Source organism: Ciconia boyciana, chromosome 2 (genome assembly GCF_034638445.1).
Source record: "Ciconia boyciana chromosome 2, ASM3463844v1, whole genome shotgun sequence".
Classification (NCBI taxonomy): Eukaryota; Metazoa; Chordata; class Aves; order Ciconiiformes; family Ciconiidae; genus Ciconia; species Ciconia boyciana.
Genome location: NC_132935.1, coordinates 18,385,223 through 18,409,772, shown reverse-complemented (window position 1 = coordinate 18,409,772; position 24,550 = coordinate 18,385,223). Strand labels below are relative to the sequence as shown.

General features: G+C 35.9%; 1 protein-coding gene across 3 annotated transcripts in view; it reads right to left on the bottom strand.

Moving 5' to 3' along the window:
• The window catches only part of CSMD3 (CUB and Sushi multiple domains 3), a 782,968-nt gene that overhangs the window by 42,880 nt on the left and 715,538 nt on the right, over positions 1–24,550 (bottom strand). For all 3 annotated transcript variants that reach the window (XM_072852006.1, XM_072852007.1, XM_072852008.1), the window contains 5 exons: positions 23,710–23,883; positions 20,644–20,829; positions 12,485–12,658; positions 6,197–6,379; positions 4,322–4,498 (listed from right to left, as the gene is read on the bottom strand). In XM_072852006.1, the coding sequence (XP_072708107.1) occupies positions 4,322–4,498; positions 6,197–6,379; positions 12,485–12,658; positions 20,644–20,829; positions 23,710–23,883 (894 nt within the window). The remainder of the gene's footprint in view (positions 1–4,321; positions 4,499–6,196; positions 6,380–12,484; positions 12,659–20,643; positions 20,830–23,709; positions 23,884–24,550) is intronic.

Here is a 24,550-nt window from a genome sequence, read left to right as displayed (position 1 = left end):
TGCCCTTTGGTACTTACTAGTCTTCATTTTACTGTAGGAAAAAAAGTTGCATGAAAGAAAAGACTTAGGGTGAAAAAAGTCATTCTTCATATTACTGTGCTGTAACACTAGAATTGTTCATAGAGGTGGGTTAGGAGTGGTAAGGAAAAGATCCTTTTGCTCTTTTTCTTATACTGCAGCATTTGGCTTTCAAAGAAAGTAAAAGCAGATGTAAGGAGGTGACCTAGGTTTTACTGAGATACTGTGTTTTGTCATAAACATAGGAATAAAGCTTTAACTAAAAGAAACATGTAGTAGCTACTTAGAAGGCTCAGTGGCCTTTTCTGAAGTTCACAGATTCAGACAGTCAGAGAATCACAGAATGGTGAGGCTGGAAGGGACCTCTGGAGGTCATGTTGTCCAACTGCCCTGCTCAAGTACTCCATCCAATGACCCAAAGTTGGACCACCTCCACTTAAGTCACTGTGGTAGGCAGAAACCAGCTTAAATTGTTGTAGTGATCCTGACCAGTAGACCATTGTGCATCAGGGAGTCAGTGATCCACAGTACAGTTAACCTGAGGAGCCCCAGGCCTGTGCTGCACTGTGCTGCACATCCAGCATGGCCTTCAGACCTGTGCTGTGCTGCACAGAGCCCTTGGCTAGGGCACAGCCTCAGCCAGCTGATTGCAACAGAGGAGCTGCAGGCAGCTCCCGCTCAGTATGAGCAATTACACCAGCTGCATGCCCTTGCTTTTTATCTAGCAGTGCAGCAAGAAGTTCTCATGAGAACATTGTTTCTGTTTGACTGTAGAAATTATAGAGTTCTTTCCTTGTAAGAAAATCCTATAATAGCTTGAACAACCGAAAGGGGAGAATCTTTGCTATGGACAAGGTCTGCATGGCATGCTGCACATGGGTCAGAATCCTGCTGAATGCTACACTGCCCAGGGCTCCCAGCATCTAAAGGGTCATAAGATTATCTATGCTATTATCTTTTTATAGTGGTAGCTCTAAAAACCAGCATTTTCAATAATACACAAGAAGCAGCCCATTACTTGGTAGCTGTAATAAGTATGAGCTGGCTGTAAATTTTGATAACACCTGGACTAAACAAAAGTGGCATACCCTGAATCTTCCTATTATTAGAGACATGAGACAGAACAATCAATTAGTACACTGATATGTGTTATGTGTCTGCTTAAAGTGGTGTTGGGGCCCAGAAAGAAGGTGAAGATCTTGTCTGGAGAAAAGAACCTGGAATTGGGGAAGATCCTAGAAAAGGAGGAGATGTGTGGAGACAAATGTCAGGGGATGACCCTAACTGATAACACCTGAGTTTCATACAAACAGTGGCACAGCATGAACTAACAGGACTTTGAACCCATCCTTCCCAGGAGAGCAGAAAACTCCCCAAATGTAACCCTGAGGGGGAGTGAGGAAGTGTGAGATAATGAGGCAGGTAAGAGCTCTAAACTGCATGGTTCTTAAATGGACACCAACATCGAGATCAGGTTGCTGCAGGTTGCTGTTTACCCGTGACAGCCACTGGGGACAGGTGCTTGCCTAAGCTGTTCTGGAAACCTGCAGTGGTTCCATGAGGTTCCATGACTTGAACAGGCAATAAGCAAATTTTTTGAAATCTTGTCATAGTAAAAAATGGAGAGCATGTGTACTGGTTTTGTCTGGGATAGAGTTAATTTTCTTCATAGTAGCTCATATGGTGTTGTGGGTTTGTGATGAAAACAGCATTGATAACATAGGGATGTTTCAGCTATTGCTGAACAGTGCTTGCACAGCATCAAGGCCTTCTCTGTTTCTCATGCTGTCCTGCCAGCGAGTAGGCTGTGGGTGCACAAGAAGTTGGGAGGGGACACAGCTGGGACAGCTGGCCCCAACTGACCAAAGGGATATTCCACACGATATGACGTTGTGCTCAGCAGTAAAAGCTGCAGAAGCGGGGGACATTCAGAGTTGTGGTGTTTGTCTTCCCAAGAAACCACTATGCATGATGGAGCCCTGCTTTTCTGGAGATGGCTAAACATCTGCCTGCCAATGGGAAGTAGTGAATTCCCTTACTTGCAGGCACAGCTTTTGCTTCACCTATTAGATTGTGTTTAACTCAACCCACAAGTTTTTGCACTTTTACCCTTCCAGTTCTCTCCCTGATCCCACTAGGGGCGGAGTGAGTGAGTGGGCGGCTGTGTGGGGCTTAGCTGCCTACTGGAGTTAAACCACGACAGCATGGTAGGGACAGTTAGGAAAAAAAAAAAATAAAACCTGCCCTGTCAACAAAGTCTGTTGGCACTGCCAATTCTACTGCTTTGGATACACTTTGAAATCATCATGAGAAAATTTTTCCCTTACAATAGATAATATTTTTCAGGCATATTTTATAGACCTGGAGATAAAACTGGCAGGAGAAGGAGAGGGGGTTGTTAACTCATGATCTGTTAACTAGCTATTTAGCTAATATTGTCCGTTAACTCTTGTTAATTATCTATTAATGATTTAACATTGATATATTGTCATAAGAGAGAACATAGCAAGTTAAGTATGATGAAGTTTAATATATTTTTAATTTTATATTTAGATGTGCTAGGGAACAGTAGAATTAAAGGTCTGTAGAGAAGGACACAGATTGGACACAGCTCTGAGTGACCTGCTCTGGCTGATCCTGCCATGAGCAGAGGGGCTGGACTACACAATTTCCAGAGGTGACTGCCGACCTCAGCCATTCTGCAGTGCTGTAAAATGCCGCTCCATTTCTGGGTATTTTAGAGCTGCTGCTAGTACCTGTATCAGCTTAGATACAGGCTGTAGCATCTAGTAGCACTTCCACCCCCATTTCGGAATTAATTAACAGTCAGCAATGATCAAAAAGGCAGAAATTAGTCAGGCTGAGATTCTCAGAGTTCATACCTTTTTTGGTAAGATTTTTATTCAATCATTCTTTTCATATTCTGACCACGCCAGAGGCTATGCATATAACTAAAACCCCCTAAATAAAATTATCACTGGAATAAAGTGTAAGGGGATATACTTTTTAGATGTGTAATCATAACAGAGACAGAACTGTGTATTAGGAATGTTAATAGATTTATTATATAACAAAGTTAAAATACCTATATATTAATTAAATAGAATATTTTTTCTATTACATATAATCTTCACAATGCTTCTCTTTGTTTTTTTAGGATACTTTCTCTGTTAAGCCATTTTCCTAGGTTTTAAGCAAAATCCCAAGTTTCTACCTGAGTAGTGTTTTTTGAGAAGACTGTTCTAGCATGTACTTCAGCTAAATGTCATTCTAAAATACAAGAAAAAAATATAGATGCAGTTATCATCACAAAACACCTTTATCCTTGGTACAAATAATCTGGTTCTCACTACAACTTGGAAAATAATAAATAAATAAAAATATTGGGCTCTCTCACAGGTTTGCTGACTGCAAAAGCAGCTGTTCACATGGTTACCATTAAAGATGGATTTAAAAACAACACAGGAAGGAGAAGTTTTCTTTATCATCTTACTTTTGGCCTCTATTTGGGTTGCTATAAGTGTGTAAAGTAGCCAGCTCTATGAAAACTAGGGTACTAGTTCAAAATTTAAGCAACAGTTTGCTATACCCCTGATGAGGATATATTTCCTCAAAATGATAGGCAGTCTCATGTGTCACATAAATGTAAAATTTTCATAATTGTTACTAAAAGATGAACTAGGACATGTAATAAAGCAGGAACAGATGGGCTTGAAAATAAACTGTAGCAAAATGCTTAGTATGAATGTGAGAGAAGCTGAAACAGCTTCTGTTATCTGAGTAACCAAAGCAAGTATAAGGTTGCTGAAGAGGCCAAACAGAAGATGTTACGTGAGAGCAAAACAACAGTTTTGGCCTCAGAGTCACTACAAAAAGAATTCTCAAGCTTTCATTCCAAGGTTTTTATTTACTGCCCTCTGGAAGACCAGAATATTATACTGCTAAGTTTTCATGATGAAGAAAAGCAATTAAAAGAATAATGTCTGAGTATGACATATCACAAAACATAAACAAGATTTAAAATATATACTAGGAAACAATTAAAGTAGGTAGGTTATGTAACCACACAACTCCTTTAAACTGTAACAGCAGTCTATATATTTTACTATACTATGTCTGTCTTTAAAAAAACATATCCCGCATCTTCTCATAGCACTATATTTTTAAAAAGTGTTTCATGTACAAAATTATGTATGAAGTAGTGCAAGAAAAAGCTGAAGACTTAATTTAAAGTTCTATATTTTACTTTATTGTCTTTCAGATGAGAGAAAAACAAAGACTATTCATTAGAGATGTGTCTTACTTGTGCAGTTTGGCAAAGATCCAGACCATGTTCCATTGGCAGTGCATTGTCTTACAGATGATCCAGAGAGTATGTATCCTTCCATGCATGAATAAATTACTGAATTAGAGAATGTAGTTCCATCAATACGAAATACTTTTCCATTAGCGGTTGTTCCTGGATTACCACACTGCACAGCTATAAAGCAAAATGTCAAATATTTTTAAAATGTATTAAAGATGATTTTTGAAATAGTAATGTCTAAGGACAATCCTGCTGCCAGCAGTGTTATGTGGTAGAAATTCATGTTGTTGTCCTGAAAAATGTAAGTTTCACCACCTACTGATAAGGCGTGTTGTACAGTAAATAGCTGTTTGCATAAATTATTTGGTTTTACTCTTTTGTATGTAAGGAAACACAGCCTACAAATTTAACTTTAAAATCTGCGTTAAAGAAAAGCTAGTTTAGTTGTGAAGACAATCTCCCAATTATAAGAAAATGCCTGATCTACAATTATCATTGTAGATTTAATTTGAATCGATAGTATGTATGCATTTATAGCATCACCAAAGTACATTTCCTACCTAATTCAAAGCACAGGATAGAGTCAAACTGTTATTTCACAGACAGGTGTAAGCCTGCCAGTTCTTCAATGCTCAACTTTGGAATTTGAATGTGTCCTTCTTATGTGACTACATATATACATCTAGTCTATATGACCTAAACTAGAACAATATACCTGTGTGTGCATTAACACACCTATATATATATCTGTGAACCAGATTCATAATTTCAAGAGATTTTAGGCGGAAAAATAATACCAAAAGTATCTTAAAATGTAAAATAAAAGGGATAATTCATTTCTGTAATAGATAAGATCAAAGCAGGACAGCAGAAAGTTCAGTCGAGCTAAGCATATCCCTTCAGATAACAACATATGAACACACACACACACACACATATATATATATATATATATATAAGTTGTGTCAGGATGGCAATCATTCAGCAGAAAGGATATTACAAAACCAGCTTGTGAAGTACATTTTTAAAATGAGATTACTATTTCATACAGATAATGCAGTCAACAATGATAACATGGAAAATAAAGGTACAGATTCTTAAATTATTTTGTGCTTTTCAGGAAGCTTTTCTTTGAATAAGAGTCTGTTATAATATTATAAAATAGGGAATTATTTCCTATTTTTGAATCAAGATAATTAAGGTAATAAATGATTCTCCATAAATATCCCATTAGAGCTTTCTTTTATTATAATACATCTAGTTTGAAATTTCTAGGATTATTTTTTCCAAATAAACTTGTTTCAGCATTTCATTTTCTATTGAAAAATAATAATAATGTCAACAGTATTAGTAAATAAAATTTTTAAGCCAATAATTTATGACATAGGTGTATCTAATGGAATCCTGACATTGACATTTTCCTATAACTCAGCTCTTTTCTCTGAAACGCAGATGTATAATGGTTGTAATTAAAGATCAGGTGATGGTGAGATTTTTAAGGGAAAAAATCTTTCAGCAAAAATGGAGTTCTAGAGGCCTTATCTATTTCCTTTTCTGTTTAGTTTTTGGCACTGGATAACACATATAGTTGACGCTGACACAAGATTGAGAATAAATAAACAGTTCAGTATACTTTTTTTTCTCAAAGCTTTGAAAACATGCAGTTTCATGGGTGCCAGGAACTGATTTCAAATTTGTCACCTGATGCCAAGCCATTGGTATGATGTAACAACTTATTCAAAAAAATTTAATGGCCAGTTCAAAATCAACTGTATACCATTCACAACACAAAACTGGCAACGTAAAATTGGTTTTCTGGTTAGCACTTTTAACAAGACAGTTTAAAAATAGAGTGGATCTTCCGTGATTCACCTTTGCACTCAGGTTGTCTTCCTGTCCAACTTCCATTTGCCATACATGTCCTTTCTTCTGAGCCGTGGAGGATATATCCAATATCACAGCTGAAATGTACTGTGCTTTTAATTTTAAAATTGTTTTCTTCTCTAGACCCATGACCTGGGATACCTGGATCACCACAGGAACCAGCTGTATCACCTAGAATTTAGAGTGCAAAGATTAGAATAAATATGAAATATTATTATGATACTGCATTAAAATATATGTTTCTATGCATTTATAAATAAATTTATATTTATATTTTTAGAAAAATATCTATCTCAGTGGGTGTGAGTCCCTGTAATTACAAAAATACTTGATTCTCAAATCTTTTCTTTTTACTTATTTTATATAAGTACAGAACAGAAATTATAATTATCTCAAGATTCCCCTTAGACCATGCTAAACTTTTGGTAACAGAATTATCAAACAAGAATAGGGAAACAAAAAGAAAGCCACAAAAACTTGGTCATTTTTAATTTAAAATAAGGAATTCTGAGGAAAACCAAGGTCCTGATCATAAAGATAATTTTCTTGTTTGCCTATAACAAGTGTTCATAAAATACTTCCTAGTTTTATAATATCATTAGAGTTGTAACAGTTTTACCATTGAATGAAAGCTCTAGTCAACAATTTTATGTACATCTGACATGAAGCATTTCCCTGATTTATAGAAATGTTGAAGACTCACTTCAAGATTGCCTGATAGCTAAAATCTCCCTTAGCTAGAAATGTCTAAGCAAATTCTAAGGTATAGGGTTAATGTTTTCTACTATCTGTTGTATATCAACGTTAAAATAATCAACATAATCATAATAATAACATTATCTAAGGTTATACATCTAAATCCTCATTTATGGTGAGAACTTTTAGGAAGCTATAGGTAACATTGTATTTGGGCAGCAGGTCAGTTGTTTAAATCTTTTAATATGTACTTAGGATCTGCTGGTTTATCTTTTTAAAGGTCTTTAAGCTAGTTTTCTATGTAATAAGAGATGAAAGTATATCATATTACTGAGTTTCAACACAAAAGAGTTGAATTCTAGAATTCTTGGAGCTGCAGTGTTCAGGTTTTCACCCATAGATATTCAAGTGATTTGCAAGTGACAACTTGCAAATAAACTAAATAGTCTTCTATACGAAAAATAATTCAAACATCATCATATTTTTGAGAGTGTACCTGCATTATTTTGTACTTAGTTACGCTAGTGTAAATAAAGAAGAAATATTTTAAGAATCAGGTAGAAAGCTTTAATTCAACTACTGAAGAACATCATATTATAGCTTCACATGAGACAATTATTTTAAAAGATTTGTACAAATTATGTAAAGAATGCCTTCTGTAGAATAGCCATACTTTTCTGGTATTTATCTAAGCTTAAATAGCAGTAATAAGAGAAGTTCTTGCATAGAAGTAGTAAAGAAAGTTGTCTGCTGCAAGTACCCAGAAGACCAAAAGTGACAAAATCACTAAGGGTTCTATGGGAAGTCAAGACCTTGTAGATGCAGAGAAAAACAGAGCTTCCTTTGCCCTGGTTGGCACTGTATGTGTGTAAACTATACTGTTGGAGTGACTGGTTGGACAAATCTATTTACTAAAAAAAGCATGTACAGAACTGAATAGTGAAAGGACAAAGAGTAGAGCTAGCTTACTTTGCTTTGAGAATTATGGCATATGAGCAAATACTTGTTTTAGTCCGACATGTCCAAGAAGCTGACCATATTTTTGTCACTTATGAAGGTAGTACATGTACCAGCCTGCAGTTTTGTATGTCACTCTTACTACTTTTTATTTCCTTTTGTATAGGCCATGCTTCCTTCTTTTCCCATAAATTCATTGAAAAACAATATAACTAAGCACCTCACAGGAGCTGATCTGCACAACTCCTATAGGACTGTGGGAAAAGAGGATGCACCTATAGAGCCTCAGTCTGAAGGGACATCTGGAGAGTCACAGAAAAGGGCAGAACTTTGCATGGAAATGCAAAAAAGAACAAATGTGGCAGCTCATGCTACCTATCCAACCCCTTGCTGAAGCACCTGTAGGCTAATTGCAAACCACTGTCACTAATTTAGGAGCCAATTTTATCATTACTTAAGTTAACCAAGTTTAAACTGACAACTTTCATTTGAGAATAATCAAACAAACTAATGTAGTCATGCCTATTACATTGTGAATTTTTATAACATGTATGTTGAAAAAGTACATGGTCCTATGTATTTTAATGCTTTCAGAAATAACAAATTAAGTATAAGAGCTAGCTGACTGTCTGGTTCAAAATCACAGACTCAAAAGTTTAGGGTCTTCTCTGTTTACCTATTTCATTATGTGACACAGATCAATAAAGCAGCCTGCCAGCCCTGTTTAAAAAGAAATTGTAAATAGTTCCAAATTATAGTAAGTAAAATAATTTTTTATCTTTCAAAATACTTCATATCCAAGGTGACTTAACATCCTTTGAAAGGATGTTTGAAAATAGTCCACTACAGTTTGAAAAGTCTGCTACATATTTTTACAATAATTTAAAAATGTCCTAGATCAAGATTTTTTTTGTTATTGTGGGAATCCATATCTTACATTTTCCAGTATTATTTATTTAGACTATGAAGAATCTGGGACAGGGCCTATTAATTATTCTATACTTGCAAAGTCTCTACAATAACAGCTCAGTTTTCAGCAAGTTACTTGGCATTATGCCTAAAATAATTTTATGATGCAAAAATGAAAATAGGCTTTTTGCTATGCCAAGTATAAATTACATATTCCTCTTGTAAATGAAATCATGTGTTCTTTCCTAATGCCTAATTATTACCATGAATTATTACTCTTTTAATCTTAGGGATGTTAACCAGCAGCTCTTTTGATTGAAGGTTACAGAAATAATTTTTCTAAATGACTAATCACACCAGGAAGTGATAGTGATATAATCAATTATATCAGAACATATTTTTATTACCTCATGCAGAGATTCAACTGATTTTCACAGACAGTTATGAGCCATCTTTCACCCATATGTGTAACAAATTCTCAGCTGGCATTTAATCTTAATGAAAAGGAAGGTATTTAGATCACTTAAGTAAGTACACAACTATTGCTGCACTTATTAGGAATTCTAAGTTGCTGCAAATTTCTGACTCCAGCTGATATGCATGTGATGACTGAAAACTGTGTTTCTGAATGCCAATAGATATCAATGGGACATGACAAATCCTTCTAGCTCTAAGATGTGAAGCATAAAGTGCCATGTGACAAAAAGGAAACTGTCTTAGGGATGATGTGACAAAATTTGCTTGCCTTATGTTCACTGACCTAGCATTTTCTGTTTGAATTCTTCTCTGTATATGAAAAGGACAAGCATACTGTATATTTTGTCAGTTGAACATTCTATATTATTTATTATTAATATCGTCAACAAAAAAATACAACGTCTAAGGCTTTAATATGCATTAAAAATGAAGAAATCAAGTTATCAAGGCTAATAATGAAAGTTAATGATGTAACATATTTTTAGATACAAAATATGGAAACTCTGTATGGTAAACTGCAAATTATTTTAGAATGAGAAAGCATTTCAGATATACATTTTGAAAGCAAAGTCTCAATACACTTTGAAAGCAAAGTCTCAAAGTTGTCCTAAGCTAGAATTATAGTTTAGTACAGTACAGCTAAAGAAAATAACAGTTTGTATTCTGTCACAATTTGATTCACTGTGATTAACATTTGCATCTATGTCAAAGAAATGTTTATTCATGTATTGAGAAAAATTCATTAGATCTCTTTAGAGTTTCCTAACTGTGGGTATAAAAATCATCCTCAGAAAAAAAAGGATTTGCATGTACCTCACTTATGAATGCTTATCCCAAGATATTTGAACACTTATTTAATTTAATAGCAGGATGATCATAGAATAGTCTTATTTTCAGTAAGGTTTCTTTGATATTTTCATGTATATTTTCAGGCTTCCTATTTGTATGCCTTGATTTTTTTTTTAATTAACAAATTAGATTTGTTTGTTTGTTTGTTTATGAAGACTATGGAAAACTACAAGAAGTAGCCTTAGATTTTATCTAAAGAGGATTTTTTCCCCAAAACAAATATGTATGCATACTAGCTGTAAAAACATTTTTTTTAACCTACTTTGAATTTGCAGTTCACATAAATATATCACTATTTATTATCACTATGATTTCTGGTGCATAGCTCTAAATATCACAGGTTATAAGAACTTGATCTTTGTTCCCATTGTGGCAAATTTCCCTCTGATTTTATTGATAGAATGTTAAGGGATTAAATTATGTGTTCATATTTTCTAGTTTGTGCACATTTTAGGTTGTAATGGCAGATTATGGAAAGAAGAGGAACTCATAGAGCAAGAGAATAACATTTAGATTGTTCTTGTCTGCAACCACTTCCTAAAAGTTTGCACTGGAAGGTTCAGATACTGAAAAATTCTTCCAACCCTTTGGAATTTAATGCCAGATTTTAACACAGCACTTTTTAAATATTTGTTATTAATTTTTAACCATTTCTGTGCCATGGGCTGTAAAAAAAATGTGAATTCTAAAACTGTAGCTGACATAATCAGTTTATACCTGAATACACTAAAGAGATGAAGGTAGGAAGGAAAAAAAAAAAGATTGGAATATATGAGACCCCACCTGGATTACTGTATCTAGTTCTGGGGTCCCCAGTACAGGAGAGACATGGACCTGTTAGAGCAGGTCCAGAGGAAGGTCACAAAAATGATCAGAGGGCTGGAACACCTCTCCTATGCAAAAAGGCTGAGAGAGATGGGACTGTTCAGCCTGGAGAAGGGAAGGCTCTGGGGAGACCTTACTGGGGCCTTTCAATATATAAAATATATAAGAAAGATGGAGAGAGAACTTTTATCAAGGCCTGTACAGACAGGACAAGGGGCAACAGTTTAAAACTTAAAGAGGGTAGGTTTAGACTGGACATAAGGAAGACATTTTTTACAATGAGCATGGTAAGACACAGGAACAGGTTGCCCAGAGAAGTTGTGGATGCCCCATCCCTGGAAGTGTTCAAGGTCAGGCTAACTGGGGCTTTGAGCAACCTTATCTAGTTGAAGATGTCCCTGCTCATTGCAGGGGGGGTTGGACTAGATGATCTTTGGAGGTCCCTTCCAACCCAAACTATTCTATGATTCTAGTGGAAGATGTCCCTGCCCACGGCTGGGGGGTTGGACTAGATGATTTTTAAAGGTCCCTTCTGATCCAAACCATTCTATGGTTCTATGATTTACTAAAGCTGTAAAGAACCTTGGATTTTTAGTGTGAAACTAGTATAGCAGTACTGTCAGATTTGCATATCAGTTATTTTTCACCTTTTGTTTTGGCATAGCTGTAACCCAAGAAAAAATGTGTGACTTGTTTTCTTCCTATTTTCTGCCTTTGATGATATCTAAGTACTCTGAATTACATAGGTCTGAATAAGGTCCAAAACCCCAATGATTTATTTAAACTATATAATGGAAACATGAGGATGACAAGAAAGAACCTCCCCCCATATTTATTGAGAATTAAAACTGATAACATGATTAACCTCTATCACAATCTGTGTTTACATACTCTAAGATAAGAAATGGGATTTAGCCAAATCCCAAATTAGTGTGTGACTTGGATTTCTGTTTTTCACTTGATCACTGCTGTTAAAGTGAATCAAACTGAAGTTGTGAAACAGAACATTCCTAAGCATTAAGTTGTTCAGAAAATATATCTTGACTTCAGTGAGGGCTAATCTACAACAAGGATTAGATGGTGTTCCCTCAAAAACCGAGCACCCTATCTTGAAATTATGTGGAGCCCACTTGCCTTAATATAAAGATGGATGTGTTATGCAATTACGATATACCTGAGGTGTTGTCAAGTCAGCAGATATTTTGCAAGTTAAAAAAAATTAACCCATCATCTTGAAGAGATAATGATGCAAGGTTTCCCTGTGGAAATAAATACTCTTTCCAGAAGTCACATTGAAAATATTTTCAAAACAAACTGGTTCCTTTAACATTCTGTGGAATGTGTAATTTCCTCTTCATATCAAATATCACTGAGAAAGTCTACTTCTCCCAAATTATTTGCTTGCTAATAGTTTTTACTTATTTTGCTTTTACTTTTTTTACTTCTACTGAGATAGTAATTCAGTTTTATACATGATTTTCCAGATTTTAAAATGGCCTTCTGATAAAATCAAAATAAATTCAAAACAACTTCAGGGCACACTCATTAATTCAAAAATATTACCTGAGCAATGAGGAAGAGATCCACTCCAGTGTCCATTTAACTGACATGTACGAGATGACTGCCCTAACAGCGATCGTCTACCTGTGCAGGTATAATGAACAGTAGACCCAAACGTATATTTATCTCCAGACAGGACCGCGTTAGGAGGAACGCCAGGATGGCCACAGTCAATCACTACAATGCATAATTATTGGAGATAAAAAAAGGTTATTATCACTGATCAAACAGTTTGTAGTTATAATTTTCATAACTCCATACATAAACTTTGTGAAGAGGGTGACCTTTTAGGGTTTGGGGCAGGGGGCACATTATGTGATTAGAAATGCAAAACTTATTACAGACCAAAAGCTGTGAATCAAATGTTTAGAGATGTCAAAAAGGTATTTTAGATATTGATATTGATATGCAAAGACAGTAATTCACTAAGTTGATCTTTATGGCATGAACACATACACACACACAAACACACACTCATGCATGTACTCTTCAGAGAAAAAATACAGAAGACAGTATCTGCCAAAGTCACTGCTGAGGTAGGGAATATACAGACCTTCTCTCATCCACTGGTTGCAAGTCATTGCTCGTGAAGTCTACTAGGTTTATAAACAAGATCATTTTTGCTAAATTTTGCTATGAACCTTAATGTTAATATACTAATTTCATATTCATGGTTTTGGTTACTTAAAATACTGTATTGCATAAATAAAATATTTGTTTACATATTTTTAACATATTCCTAGGCATCGTCCATTGAAGTTAATCGCAGAGAGATTGGAGGGAATTTCTATAGGATCCCAGTCTTAGAAATGGTCATAGATAAACTCCCTATCAGTTGTTTATTGAGTAAATTTTGATCAGTAATTGCTAGTTATTTCCATACTGTGATTAATTTTTAGTACTCTTAATCTTGACATTTTTGTGATTTCCACTTACAGATTGCACATAAGGGTATCGAACAGTTAGCTGATACACACCTAATTTTGCTAATTGGCTCAAATGCCACAAAGTATGTAAACTCAGGAAAGAAAATGGGAAAATTTAGCATGATATCATGCTAAATTTTGTCCTTTAGTTTCTTCTTATACAGAAAATTATGATAAGTGGCTCTTGCTATAAATGGTCAAAAGCAGTAATTTTTTTAAGGAATAAAAAACAGGCTAAATGATAGAAACCTGATCTAAAATCAGGATAACGCCACTAAAATAATTTCAGCAGCCTCCTATCTACTGGAAAGTTGTATAATGTAACAATGAAGCTACCTTGGCTAGATAAACAGGAAGCTACCGACTCCATAAGACTAAATTAAAATGATAAAAGGTTTTATGCATCATTATGGAGAGCATTATCTACATGGACAATGTATGTAATGGAAACGAAGTTCTCTATTTAAAAGAACTAGTCTGTATTTTAAGATTAAAAGCACATATCAAAAATGTACAAAAGAAACCCCCTCACATGTGGAATTAATATAGAGAAAACTTTTAAGAATTCAGAGCAAGGAGTTAACTTAAAAGCAAGCTAAATATGTCAAGTTCAGGAAACGCACTGTTAAAATTCATAAACCAAATGCACTCTGTTCACAGAATGAATCTAGCCTTGCATGTTTGATTTCTTTTTATCTTACACCTGTCCATGGCATGTGGCATATCTTTAATCGAAAAAAGCCAGATCAGAAGCCTGATCAGGGTTGAGGATGTATTCAATTCCCTAGCACTTCAGGTGTATACAACAGTACAATGGTTGTACAATACAACATGACCAAAGTAATGTGTGATGATTCGTCTTCCTCTAATGATTATTCTTGGTCTTAGAACTTTACATTTATACATATACTGATCTGTGTTCAGTGACACATGTTCTCTTAGAGGTCCAACTTGCAAGGTGCAGAACCTTCCTGACAACCCCAAAAAAAGACTTAGGAATGTGGTATGTGATTGATTGACTTTGATTCCTACCAAGTGCCACTGACCCCTGTGACCATGTTGTAGGCTTGCAGGACTTTGAGTAAAATGGTCAGAATGGTCAGCTTTACAAACTGAGCACTCGCTGTTAGCATGCTATTTGTTTAATCAATTGCTTATAAATAAAATCTACTATTAATTATGTATGATTGTAGAGAAGGCAAACTTAGAACATTGTTAATAAAAAGCCATGTTGGTCATTCTGGCTTCAATGAAATGAAACTATTTCTTCCTGTGAAAAACATTCACAATTTTTCAGAGTGTTTTTATTATCTGTATTTTTCTTGATTGATTCTTTTGCCCTTTTCAGATGTCATAGAGGCAAAGTTGATTTCATACTGATACCTTACAGCATTCAGTTTTGGGCTTTCCTATACATACTTCTCTTTTATGTTTACACTTATGTCTAAAAGTCCTGGATTCCTAATAATTGATTTAGACAATTATACCAGCCTGTAATGCTACCCTTAACTTCATTATACGTTCTACAAAATTTAATTTGATATTCATGTTCTCAGGTGGGGATTTCATATGAAGAGTTGATAGATATTTCTTTTTTTCTCCTAATGCTAATTCATCCTCCAGTTTATTTCCATCAATTTCTTCCTTTCTGCTTCTCTGTTATAGAATCATAGGATCATGTAATAGTTTGGATTGGAAGGGACCTTTAAAGGTCATCTAGTCCAATCCCCCCTGCAATGAGCAGGGACATCTTTTACTAGATCAAGTTGCTCAGAGCCCCATCCAATCTGACCTTGAATGTTTCCAGGGATGGGGCATCTACCACCTCTCTGGGCAACCTGTTACAGTGTTCACCACCCTCATCATAAAAAATTTCTTCCCTATATGTAATCTGAATCTACCCTCTTTTAGTTTAAAACCATTACCCTTTGTCCTATCACAACAGGCCCTGCTAAAAAGTTTGTCCCCATCTTTCTTATAAGACCCCTTTAAGTACTGAAAGGCTGCAATAAGGTCTTCCTGGAGCCTTCCCTTCTCCAGGCTGAACAACCCCAACTCTTTCAGCCTTTCTTCATAGGAGAGTTGTTCCAGCCCTCTGATCATTCTCGTGGCCGTCCTCTGGACCTGGTCCATGTCTTTCCTGTGCCGAGGGCTCCAGAGCTGGACACAGTACTCCAGGTGGGGTCTCAGCAGAGCAGAATAGAGGGGCAGAATCATCTCCCTCGACCTGCTGGCCATGCTTCCTTTGATGCAGCCCAGGATACGGTTGGCTTTCTGGGCTGTGAGCATGCGTTGCTGGCTCATGTCCAGCTTTTCATCCACCAGTACCCCCAAGTCCTTCTCCACAGGGCTGCTCTCAATCCCTTTATTCCCCAGCCTGTATTGATACCAGGGGTTGCCCTGACCTGGGTGAAGGATCTTGCACTTGACCTTGTTGAACCTCATGAGGTTCACACAGGCCCACTTCTCCAGCTTGTCCAGGCCCCTCTGGATGGAATCCTGTCCCTTAGACGTGTTAACCACACCACTCAGCTTGGTGTCATCTGAAAACTTGCTGAGGGTGTGCTCAATCCTGCTGTCTATGTCTTTGATGAAGATATTAAACAGTACTGGTCCCAGTACAGACCCCTGGGGGACACTACTCATCACTGATCTCTATCTGGACATGGAGCTGTTGAACACTACCCTCTGGATGTGACCATCCAACCAATTCCTCATCCACTGAACAGTCCACCCATCAAATCCATATCTCTCCAATTTAGAAAGAAGGATGTTGTGGGAGACCATGTCAAAGACCTTTCAGAAGTCCAGATAGACAACATCCATAGCTCCTCCCTTGTCCACTGATGTAGTCACTCCATCATAGAAGGCCACTAGGTTGGTCAGGCAGGACTTGCCCTTGGTGAAGCCATGTTGGCTGTCTCGAATGACCTTCCTGTCCTCCATGTGCCTTAGCATAGCTTCTAGGAGGATCTGTTCCATGATCTTCCCAGGCACAGAGATGAGGCTGACAGGTTGGTGGTTCCCAGGGTCCTCCTTTCTACCCTTTTTAAAAATGGGTGCAATGTTTCCTTTTTTCCAGTCACCAGGGACTTCACCTGACTGCCGTGACTTTTCAAATATCATGGAGAGTGGCTTAGCAACTACTTCGGCCAATTTCCTCAGGACTCTGGGATACATCTTCTCAGGTTCCATAGACTTATGTATATTCAGGTTCCTCAGGTGGTCAGGAACCTGATCTTCTCTTACACTGGGAGGGACTTTGCTCCCCCAGTTCTTGTCTTGCGGTCCACCCACTCAAGAGGTGTGGGAAGAGAAGTTGACCGTGAAGACTGAGGCAAAAAAGTTGTTGAGTACCTCAGCCTTCTCTGTTTTTACCAGTTTGCCAGTCTTGTTCATCAGGGGGTACGCTTTCTTTGACCTTCCTTTTCTGGCTGACATACCTGTAGAAGCCTTTCTTACTACTCTTTGCTTCCCTTGCCAAGTTCAGCTCCATCCATGCCTTGGCCTTCCTGACCCCATCCCTACACAAGCAGTGTCTCTGTACTCTTCCCAGGATACCTGTCCCTGCTTCCATTGCCTGTGCAGATGTGCCAGCAGGTCTTGAGTCATCCATGCTGGTCTCTTGCCTTCCTTTCCTCATTTCTTACACCTGGGGACTGAGAGCCCTCACACTTTATGGAAAGTGTCCTTAAAGATCTGTCAGCTGATCTAGTCCTGTTCCATCACATACCTGCACAGTACCTTTTTATGGCTGTGTAAATTAATTTTACATTAAGCTTTGGTTCAGATTTAAAGAACAAATAATAATGGAAGAAGAAAAATAAAAGAGAATAATATTATTAAACTTCTTCAAAGTATGTAAAAACGTCAGATCAAATTATATTTTTTCATTATTATGGACAATTATCAATCAATTTCTGTCACATCAAAACCTCACTTTCCTTAAAAAAAAAAGAAATTCTGAGAGAAAGAAATGCAAATAATTCTTTTGCCAGTGTGACATTTCAATGGCTATTTCTTTTTCCATGAAAAATCCCAATAAACAAAATACACAGCTAATACTGATTATGGATGAGATATATAACATTCTGGAAAAACAGAAAGAAGTATAAATTCACGTCCTTTCTGGTCAAATGTGATGATGTATCAGTAAAGTTACAGCATTATTAGTTTAAAGCCTGATTAAATTTACAAATGTTCAATTACATTTACAAATGTTATACCCTAATTCTTGAGTACTGAATTAAAAAGTACACTTGAAGTTTCTTTAATCTGTATAGTTGTCAACAATTCTTATAATTCTATCTGACAGCTGGGAATGGCTGTATATTGTGAGGGAAGAAATGTCAGGACAAGATGTTGTAATAGAATTATTGAGAGGATGGCAGAGACACCAGCAAAAAACTCGTCTACATTATTTGAGTTTCAAGATTGCGAAGGTGTGGATTGTGTGTCCTCACATCTCAGTAGCTTAAAAACAACAAATCAGAGCATGTCTATCAGAACTAAATTGAGAATACTTTGCAGTACCGAAAAACCTGATATGGTCACTGGGATTCTTTGAGATATATTGTCCAAATATATCTTTCATTTTGAGTACATTTCAAATTTAAAGTATTTTACTAGCAACATGAGCCTAAGTAGCACATGCCCCTGAAAATCTTTAATTCAGAGGGAGAGTTGAAAGGGCATTATGGTCCAGACCTACGCTGAATTCTGCTTCTTACAGGATTTATAGTATCTAGAAGTACTCTAACTACAACACATTTCAAAGGAATCGAGTCAGTTTACAGGTGAATAACTTTTCCTTTGTTACCGTGCCTCTTCTCCATTACTCTAGCAATATTTCAAAAAAAGGTCTGTTCTTTGAAACTAGTTAGAGAGAGATTGATATCCAGCTACGACAAAAAAAATAATCCAACCTGGGTCTAAGAAAAACATCCAGCAAGCTTTTCACTTCTTTTCCATTGCTCTTGCAGTGGAAAAATGTGCATACTACTAAATGACTGCCCTGCATATGTCCAAAAGGGAAACAATTTGCAAAACACTCCAGAAGCTGAAAGGCTTTTATAAAAAATATTCAGTAGCTGCATCAGAGTAAGTTTTGGTAAGCTTTATGATTACAAAATATCACGGATAGCGCCTAGGTTAGAATTCACTGACCCCTCTTGTGAGAGACTGAAAGAGTTAATGTCTCAAACATTGTAGCAAGATAAGGTGCAGCAAGTCGGCTAGCACGGGGTGAGAAGAGTGCGTTGGAGGATGCACAGTTACCATCTATAGTCAGAGATCACACAGAGCTTTATCTAAGGAATGGGCCTGCAACCACCCGAAACTTGGAATGAAACTCCTTGCAACCACCCCCCTCCCCCAGCGCCTGTGAATTTTTGAGGACCAGAACAACATAAGTCCTCCAGGGGTGGGACCTGAGGCAGGGATTAGAGTATAAAGAGACACCTTCCCCAGGGAACGGCGCGCGCCCATCACCGGAGGATTGCCATGTCTGTCACCGTCATCGCGGGATCCAAGGGTGGTGATACCTTTCCTTTTCTTTATCCTCCTCTCTTCTCTTTTCCTTTTCTCACTTCTCTTTTCCTCTACTTTTCCACTATACATATATCTGGGTATATGAGTTTTGGATGAATTGTGACAGGTTGCCTGGAAAATAGCTTCATTGCCAAATTGCCTCTGTTCGTTCACTGAGCTTGCTAGTTCATTAAGTTTGTCCATTTGTCTAGTTCGCTAGTTAATAAGGTTGCTAATCTGACCGTTCATCTGAGTCATTGTCATGACTCTACTGGCCTGCGGCTCTGCTGAGCAGAGATCGGCCTTTGTCAGTACACAAATCCCCAGGGAATCAAAAGATTCACCCATCTCACAACCCACCGAGTGGGACGAGACACCTCTATATAAATGACACAAATAAAGCTGAGGATGCCCTTTCAAAAGTACATCTAGCACCCTTACTCCCAAAGGTCATCTTAAAAGAAGAGTAAAATCTGTATTATTAAATTACTTGTGACAATTCTGAAAGAAGACTAAGAGATAAAAATACAAAAGTAGAAAGAAGAAGTCTTTGCACCTTTACCTTTAGAATTTCTTTCTCTTTGGAGATATGTTACTATTAAGTAACATTTATCTTTCTGAAATGGTAATGTTACCTTAAAGTTTAATGTGAAACTGTTAGACTCTTTGTTATAAGTTTAACTGTGACTTGCAATCAAGCTATTTACCCCATCAAAGAAAGGGACAACTTCCAGAACTAAAGGTTTAAACAGTAATAAGAAATAAAGTTTCAAAGTTTCAGATTTTTTTTTTTTTTGAGAGAGAGGTAATAGCAGAACTGGCTAAACGTCAATTAAGGAAGACTAATAAAGATAAAACTGAGAACGAATATCTACAATATTGCAAATATCGGTCCATGATTCCTGAATAAGGAACCCTTAGCCTGTTTTCCCTTTATTCTCCAGAAAATAAAGCTTTCAGCCTTTCTTAGAGATAAATTTTGATCCTAAACCAAAACCTTTTTCATAGATTTATAGAGAACTGGCAAACCAACTGTCCCAGCCAATTAAAAACCTATGAAACATCTGTGGCTATATCTACATCATGGTTAGAAAGTTGTTCGTGACAAGCCAGAACAAAAACCTCCTTGTGTTGATCCACTTGCCTTAGTGGATAGGTTTCATATGACTATGGTGTTCAGGTACATCTGGTAGTGTGGTAAGATGAGGACATGATCCAGAGGACGCTTTTGGTGCTCTACAGTGCCATTACTATTTGCTTACTGTCTTCATAGATAGTCTGATCTTGATGTTGTCCCAAGAGAAGTCCAGAAAGTACTATAGTGCCATAAGTCAATAATTGGGTACTATAGTTTTTACGTTTCAGTGTGATTATAGCTTTGTGACCAATGGAGGACACATATTGGCTAATTCAATGGATATGTTTTGACCTTCTATCCCTGCTATCAGGGATCATTGTGCTGAAGCATTCAGAGTTGTTTGTTTTGGTTATTGCATTTCCCAAGGTTTCTATGTTATTTGCTATACAATAACAATGTAACTGTGCTACTTCAGCTGCTACTGAGACCTTCCATCATCACTGCACAGACACAAATGTATATAAATATTATTATTCTAATTGCTGTCATGAGACTGATGGAAATGTTGTGTAAAATAATACCTAGTCTAGTCCACATTCTTTATAGAAGCATACACATTATCTACTTACTAATGCATTCCGGTAGAGGTTTGTCCCAGTGGCCATTTGGTTGACAAATTAAAACTGAAGAGCCAAATAAAAAATATCCAGGATTACAGTCATAAAATACCACTGTGCCATATGTGAAATTTCCATGTTCGATTTTACTTTCTCTTATAGAATTTGCAGGAATTCCGGGATCAGAACAATTGACCACTAAAAAGAAAAAGATCAGAGACTTGAGAGTCAGACAAATACAGTCTACTAAAATGGTCTTTAAATGGTCTCCTATCGTTTGTATGAGAAACTTACAATGTGTTGCTACCCTGATTTTGTATACCCTGATTTTATATATAATGATGCTGAACTAGGAAGATGATATGAAACCAGATGCTAAAACCAGGAGATGCTAAACTCAGAGCAAATAAAGGGAAATGTTTCTTCACAGAGTGTGATGATGATGTAAAAGTATTTGCCACTAAAAGTGACTGGACATACCAGTATGTTCAATTTATACTCTTGCCTTGATGTAAACTATTGCCTGCAGTTGGAAACAGGTTATAGGGCTAGATGTGCCTTTGGTCTAATCCACACAGCCATGCAAATATACTTATGTTCCTATACTAACATTTTGATAAAGGAGCACCTTTGAGGCAGATGTTTTGAGCTAAAGGGCACATGGTCAGTTAGGTGAGACTGTGATGATTCTGCTAGAACAGGGAAATATCCCAACACATGGGTACGTGCTTTTAAAAATAGGGGTATACTTTGATGGTTAAGAATACTGATGGATTTTTTGAGTCCTCAACTACTTTAGGATTCATATGTTTGAAAATCACTGAAGACTGATTTTTTTTTTCCTTCCTTTTTTGTGACTTACAGCTGTCTGGTGAGGGGAGTATAATACGTATTTTGGGTGTCATGGAGATTTTTTAACAGTTTCCATGCAATAGACTCCTCTGGTCAAGTAAACACATCACCTACTCAAAGTTACTCTAGAAAACTACAGTTCATGTAAAAATTACTATCCCTATATCCTTATAACCAATTGCATGTTTATACGCATACGTGTGTATGCACCTGTGCGCAAATATATCTATAAAATATATGTGCGTGTGTATGAGCATGGATGTGTATACATAAATGTATCAAAATATGCTAAAAAGCTCTGTAATCTAAAAAGAGAAAAGCTATTGCCAGATGCAATTCAAGATCATTTTTCCTATCTACATCACTCAATGTAGTTATTTTATGGATCACCTATTTCTTTCTAGTCACTATCCTAAATGCTGGAGTCTGCTTGTGTGCTCCTCCTAGCAGTTCTCAAATATTGATACCGCAAGACTAGAATACATACATTTTTCAAGGATAGAAATAACTTTCTGGTTGAATTTGACTTCTTTAACATTAAATGATAGATCAATTTTTTTAGTTATATTGATGGACAGTGTAGAAAATTTGTTATTTTTTTTCCTGGAGGAAAATTTGAGCTATATTTCTATCCATTTTCATTTTTGTAGACAAGCGTTTTATAACAATTGAACATTCATCTTCAAGTCATTAAGCATGTACTTTAAATAATGAAAATTATTTATTAATAAATCTGGAGTAGTGAACACTTGAAAGAAAATACAAGGAGCTTTGACCATTTCAATAGTTTTCCACTATTATTATAGCTGGCTAGGAAACTAGCTATTTAGCAAAGTTGTAGACAGTATAACAACAGCAAGTGCACTTCTGAATTTATATGATGATTGCAAATTCAGCCTTCACAAAGGACTGCAGCCTTTTCTATAATATTGCACTTTAGGCAGTTTACAAATGTGCAAGGTAACATCTTTTTATTTTTTTAATTTAACTTCAATGCAAATAGAACAAAATCATATTAATTAGAATTGATTTCACTGCACATTACAGACACCACTAATAATGTTCTACACAAAGTTAGTTCTTTTTATTTTTAAAGTCTGTTCTAAAACCAATAGAAGATTTCAGGACTGTGTAAAATTTCAAAGAATAACCTGATCAACTTATTTACTGATCCCTACAGATCAAGAACATATCAGACAGTTTGGCACATTACTCTGCAATACCAGAACACCAAGGTGATTTATAGCAACTGGACTGAAAATGAGATTTATTAGGTAACCCTTAATAGACAGTACATGTTTAGTATTGTAAATTTAAAAAATAACAACTTCTCATCAGCAAAAAGGTCCTTGGAAATTTGAGTTCTGTAAACTATTTGGCAGTATTTCTTAAGCCAAAGTGATCAAAGGAAAGTGGAGGACACCTATTGGAAGGAAAATATAGTAAAAAAAAAAGATTATAAATACATAACATGACTTAGGCTGTGTACAGATAAAAATCCATAGAAGCTTCTGGGAAGATGCTGAAAAACAATCAGTACAATTTCTGCATATCTGTAAGCAGGTTATGGCAAAAAGTACCTTTTTCTAAATGAGAACAACTAAAACATTTAAAAAGCTCATAACAACAGACCTAAAAAGGACAATGGTGATAAAACCTTTCTAAAAGTGCTTATGAAAACTCAAACATAATTAATTTCATAATATTCTTTTATTTCCAGTGAAAGAATTTTAAATATAATATCCATAAGTGTTGAGAGACAACCCAAATGGAATATGCTAACAAATTAGAGTAAAAATTTTAAAAGTCAAGATGAGCAGTCAGATCAATGGAAATGTAAAAGGAAAAAAAAGTATGCTTTCTTATATACCTATTAGAACTATGTTGGCTAAAAATGCAGAGAACATTATTTCAGGATTTAAGCTCTTAATTATATCTGCATAATTTTGCTTAAAGAACTTGTAGAAACCATTTTAAAAAATCAATACAAACTACTGACACATAAGAAAGTTTCTCTGCAACAGTTATCCTGGCAACCTGAATGTAGAACAGACCTAACTGAAACATCACAGAATCATAGACTCATGAAACATCTTTTTTAGTAATTTGATGCCTGTTAGTAAGACAGGCATCATTTTGTCTTGACAGTGTCCCTTTACTTTCAGTTTATTTTTCAACCTTAATTTTCCAACTAAGTTTGAAACCTGTAAATGTTTGCATTCTTACCTTTGCATATTGGAGGTGGGTGGCTCCACTGCCTATTAGCCTGACACTGTGCTTTGGTTGGTCCTTGCATAACGTACCCAGTATTACATGAGAATGTCACAACATCATTGAAGTTGAAACCGTTTCCGCTTGTTCTTCCATAAATAGGACTACCAGGGTGACCACAGCTAACAGCTAGCATAGCACAAAACAAACAGAAAACAAACAGTGCATGTTGTTATCACTTTTCATGATTTATGATATAATAGATAATCAATATAATAATTATATAATAGTATTTTAAAGTTTTGGTGTCATAAGGTCCTGAGTACTTTCCATGAAAGATTCACATTTCTCTGAACTGAATAAGAACTAAGACATATTTTAGTTCAAGCACTTATTTAAATATTTAAATTAACTGAATTGAATTTGCCATGCAGTAATCAAGGCAAATGAAGAAAACTTTTCTGAAGAATCAGGAGAAAAGCAAGCATTTGATTTTCATTACTTATAGTCTGAAATTAAAAGAAAATATTTCAGTGCATTAGTTCCTCAGGTATTATTTCTTACAAATATGTCTTAGTAGTGACTCACTCTGTTTTATCTTTGAGGCCTAAGTACTTAGTGAAGTTATAAATTTATGACAGGATATATGAAACATTATGGGCACTGTGAAACTTTTCTTGTATTTATACAAAAACTGACTATAGAAGGTAAAGTTCCTTTTCTGTTCTCACAAAGACCAGATGCAAAAATAGTAAGGAAAATAAAATACAAATTAATTTTTCAAAAATAATTTTAAAAATGTATAAATATTTTCTTCTATGTTTTAACAAACTCCAGTTGTTGATAAAATGTTCAT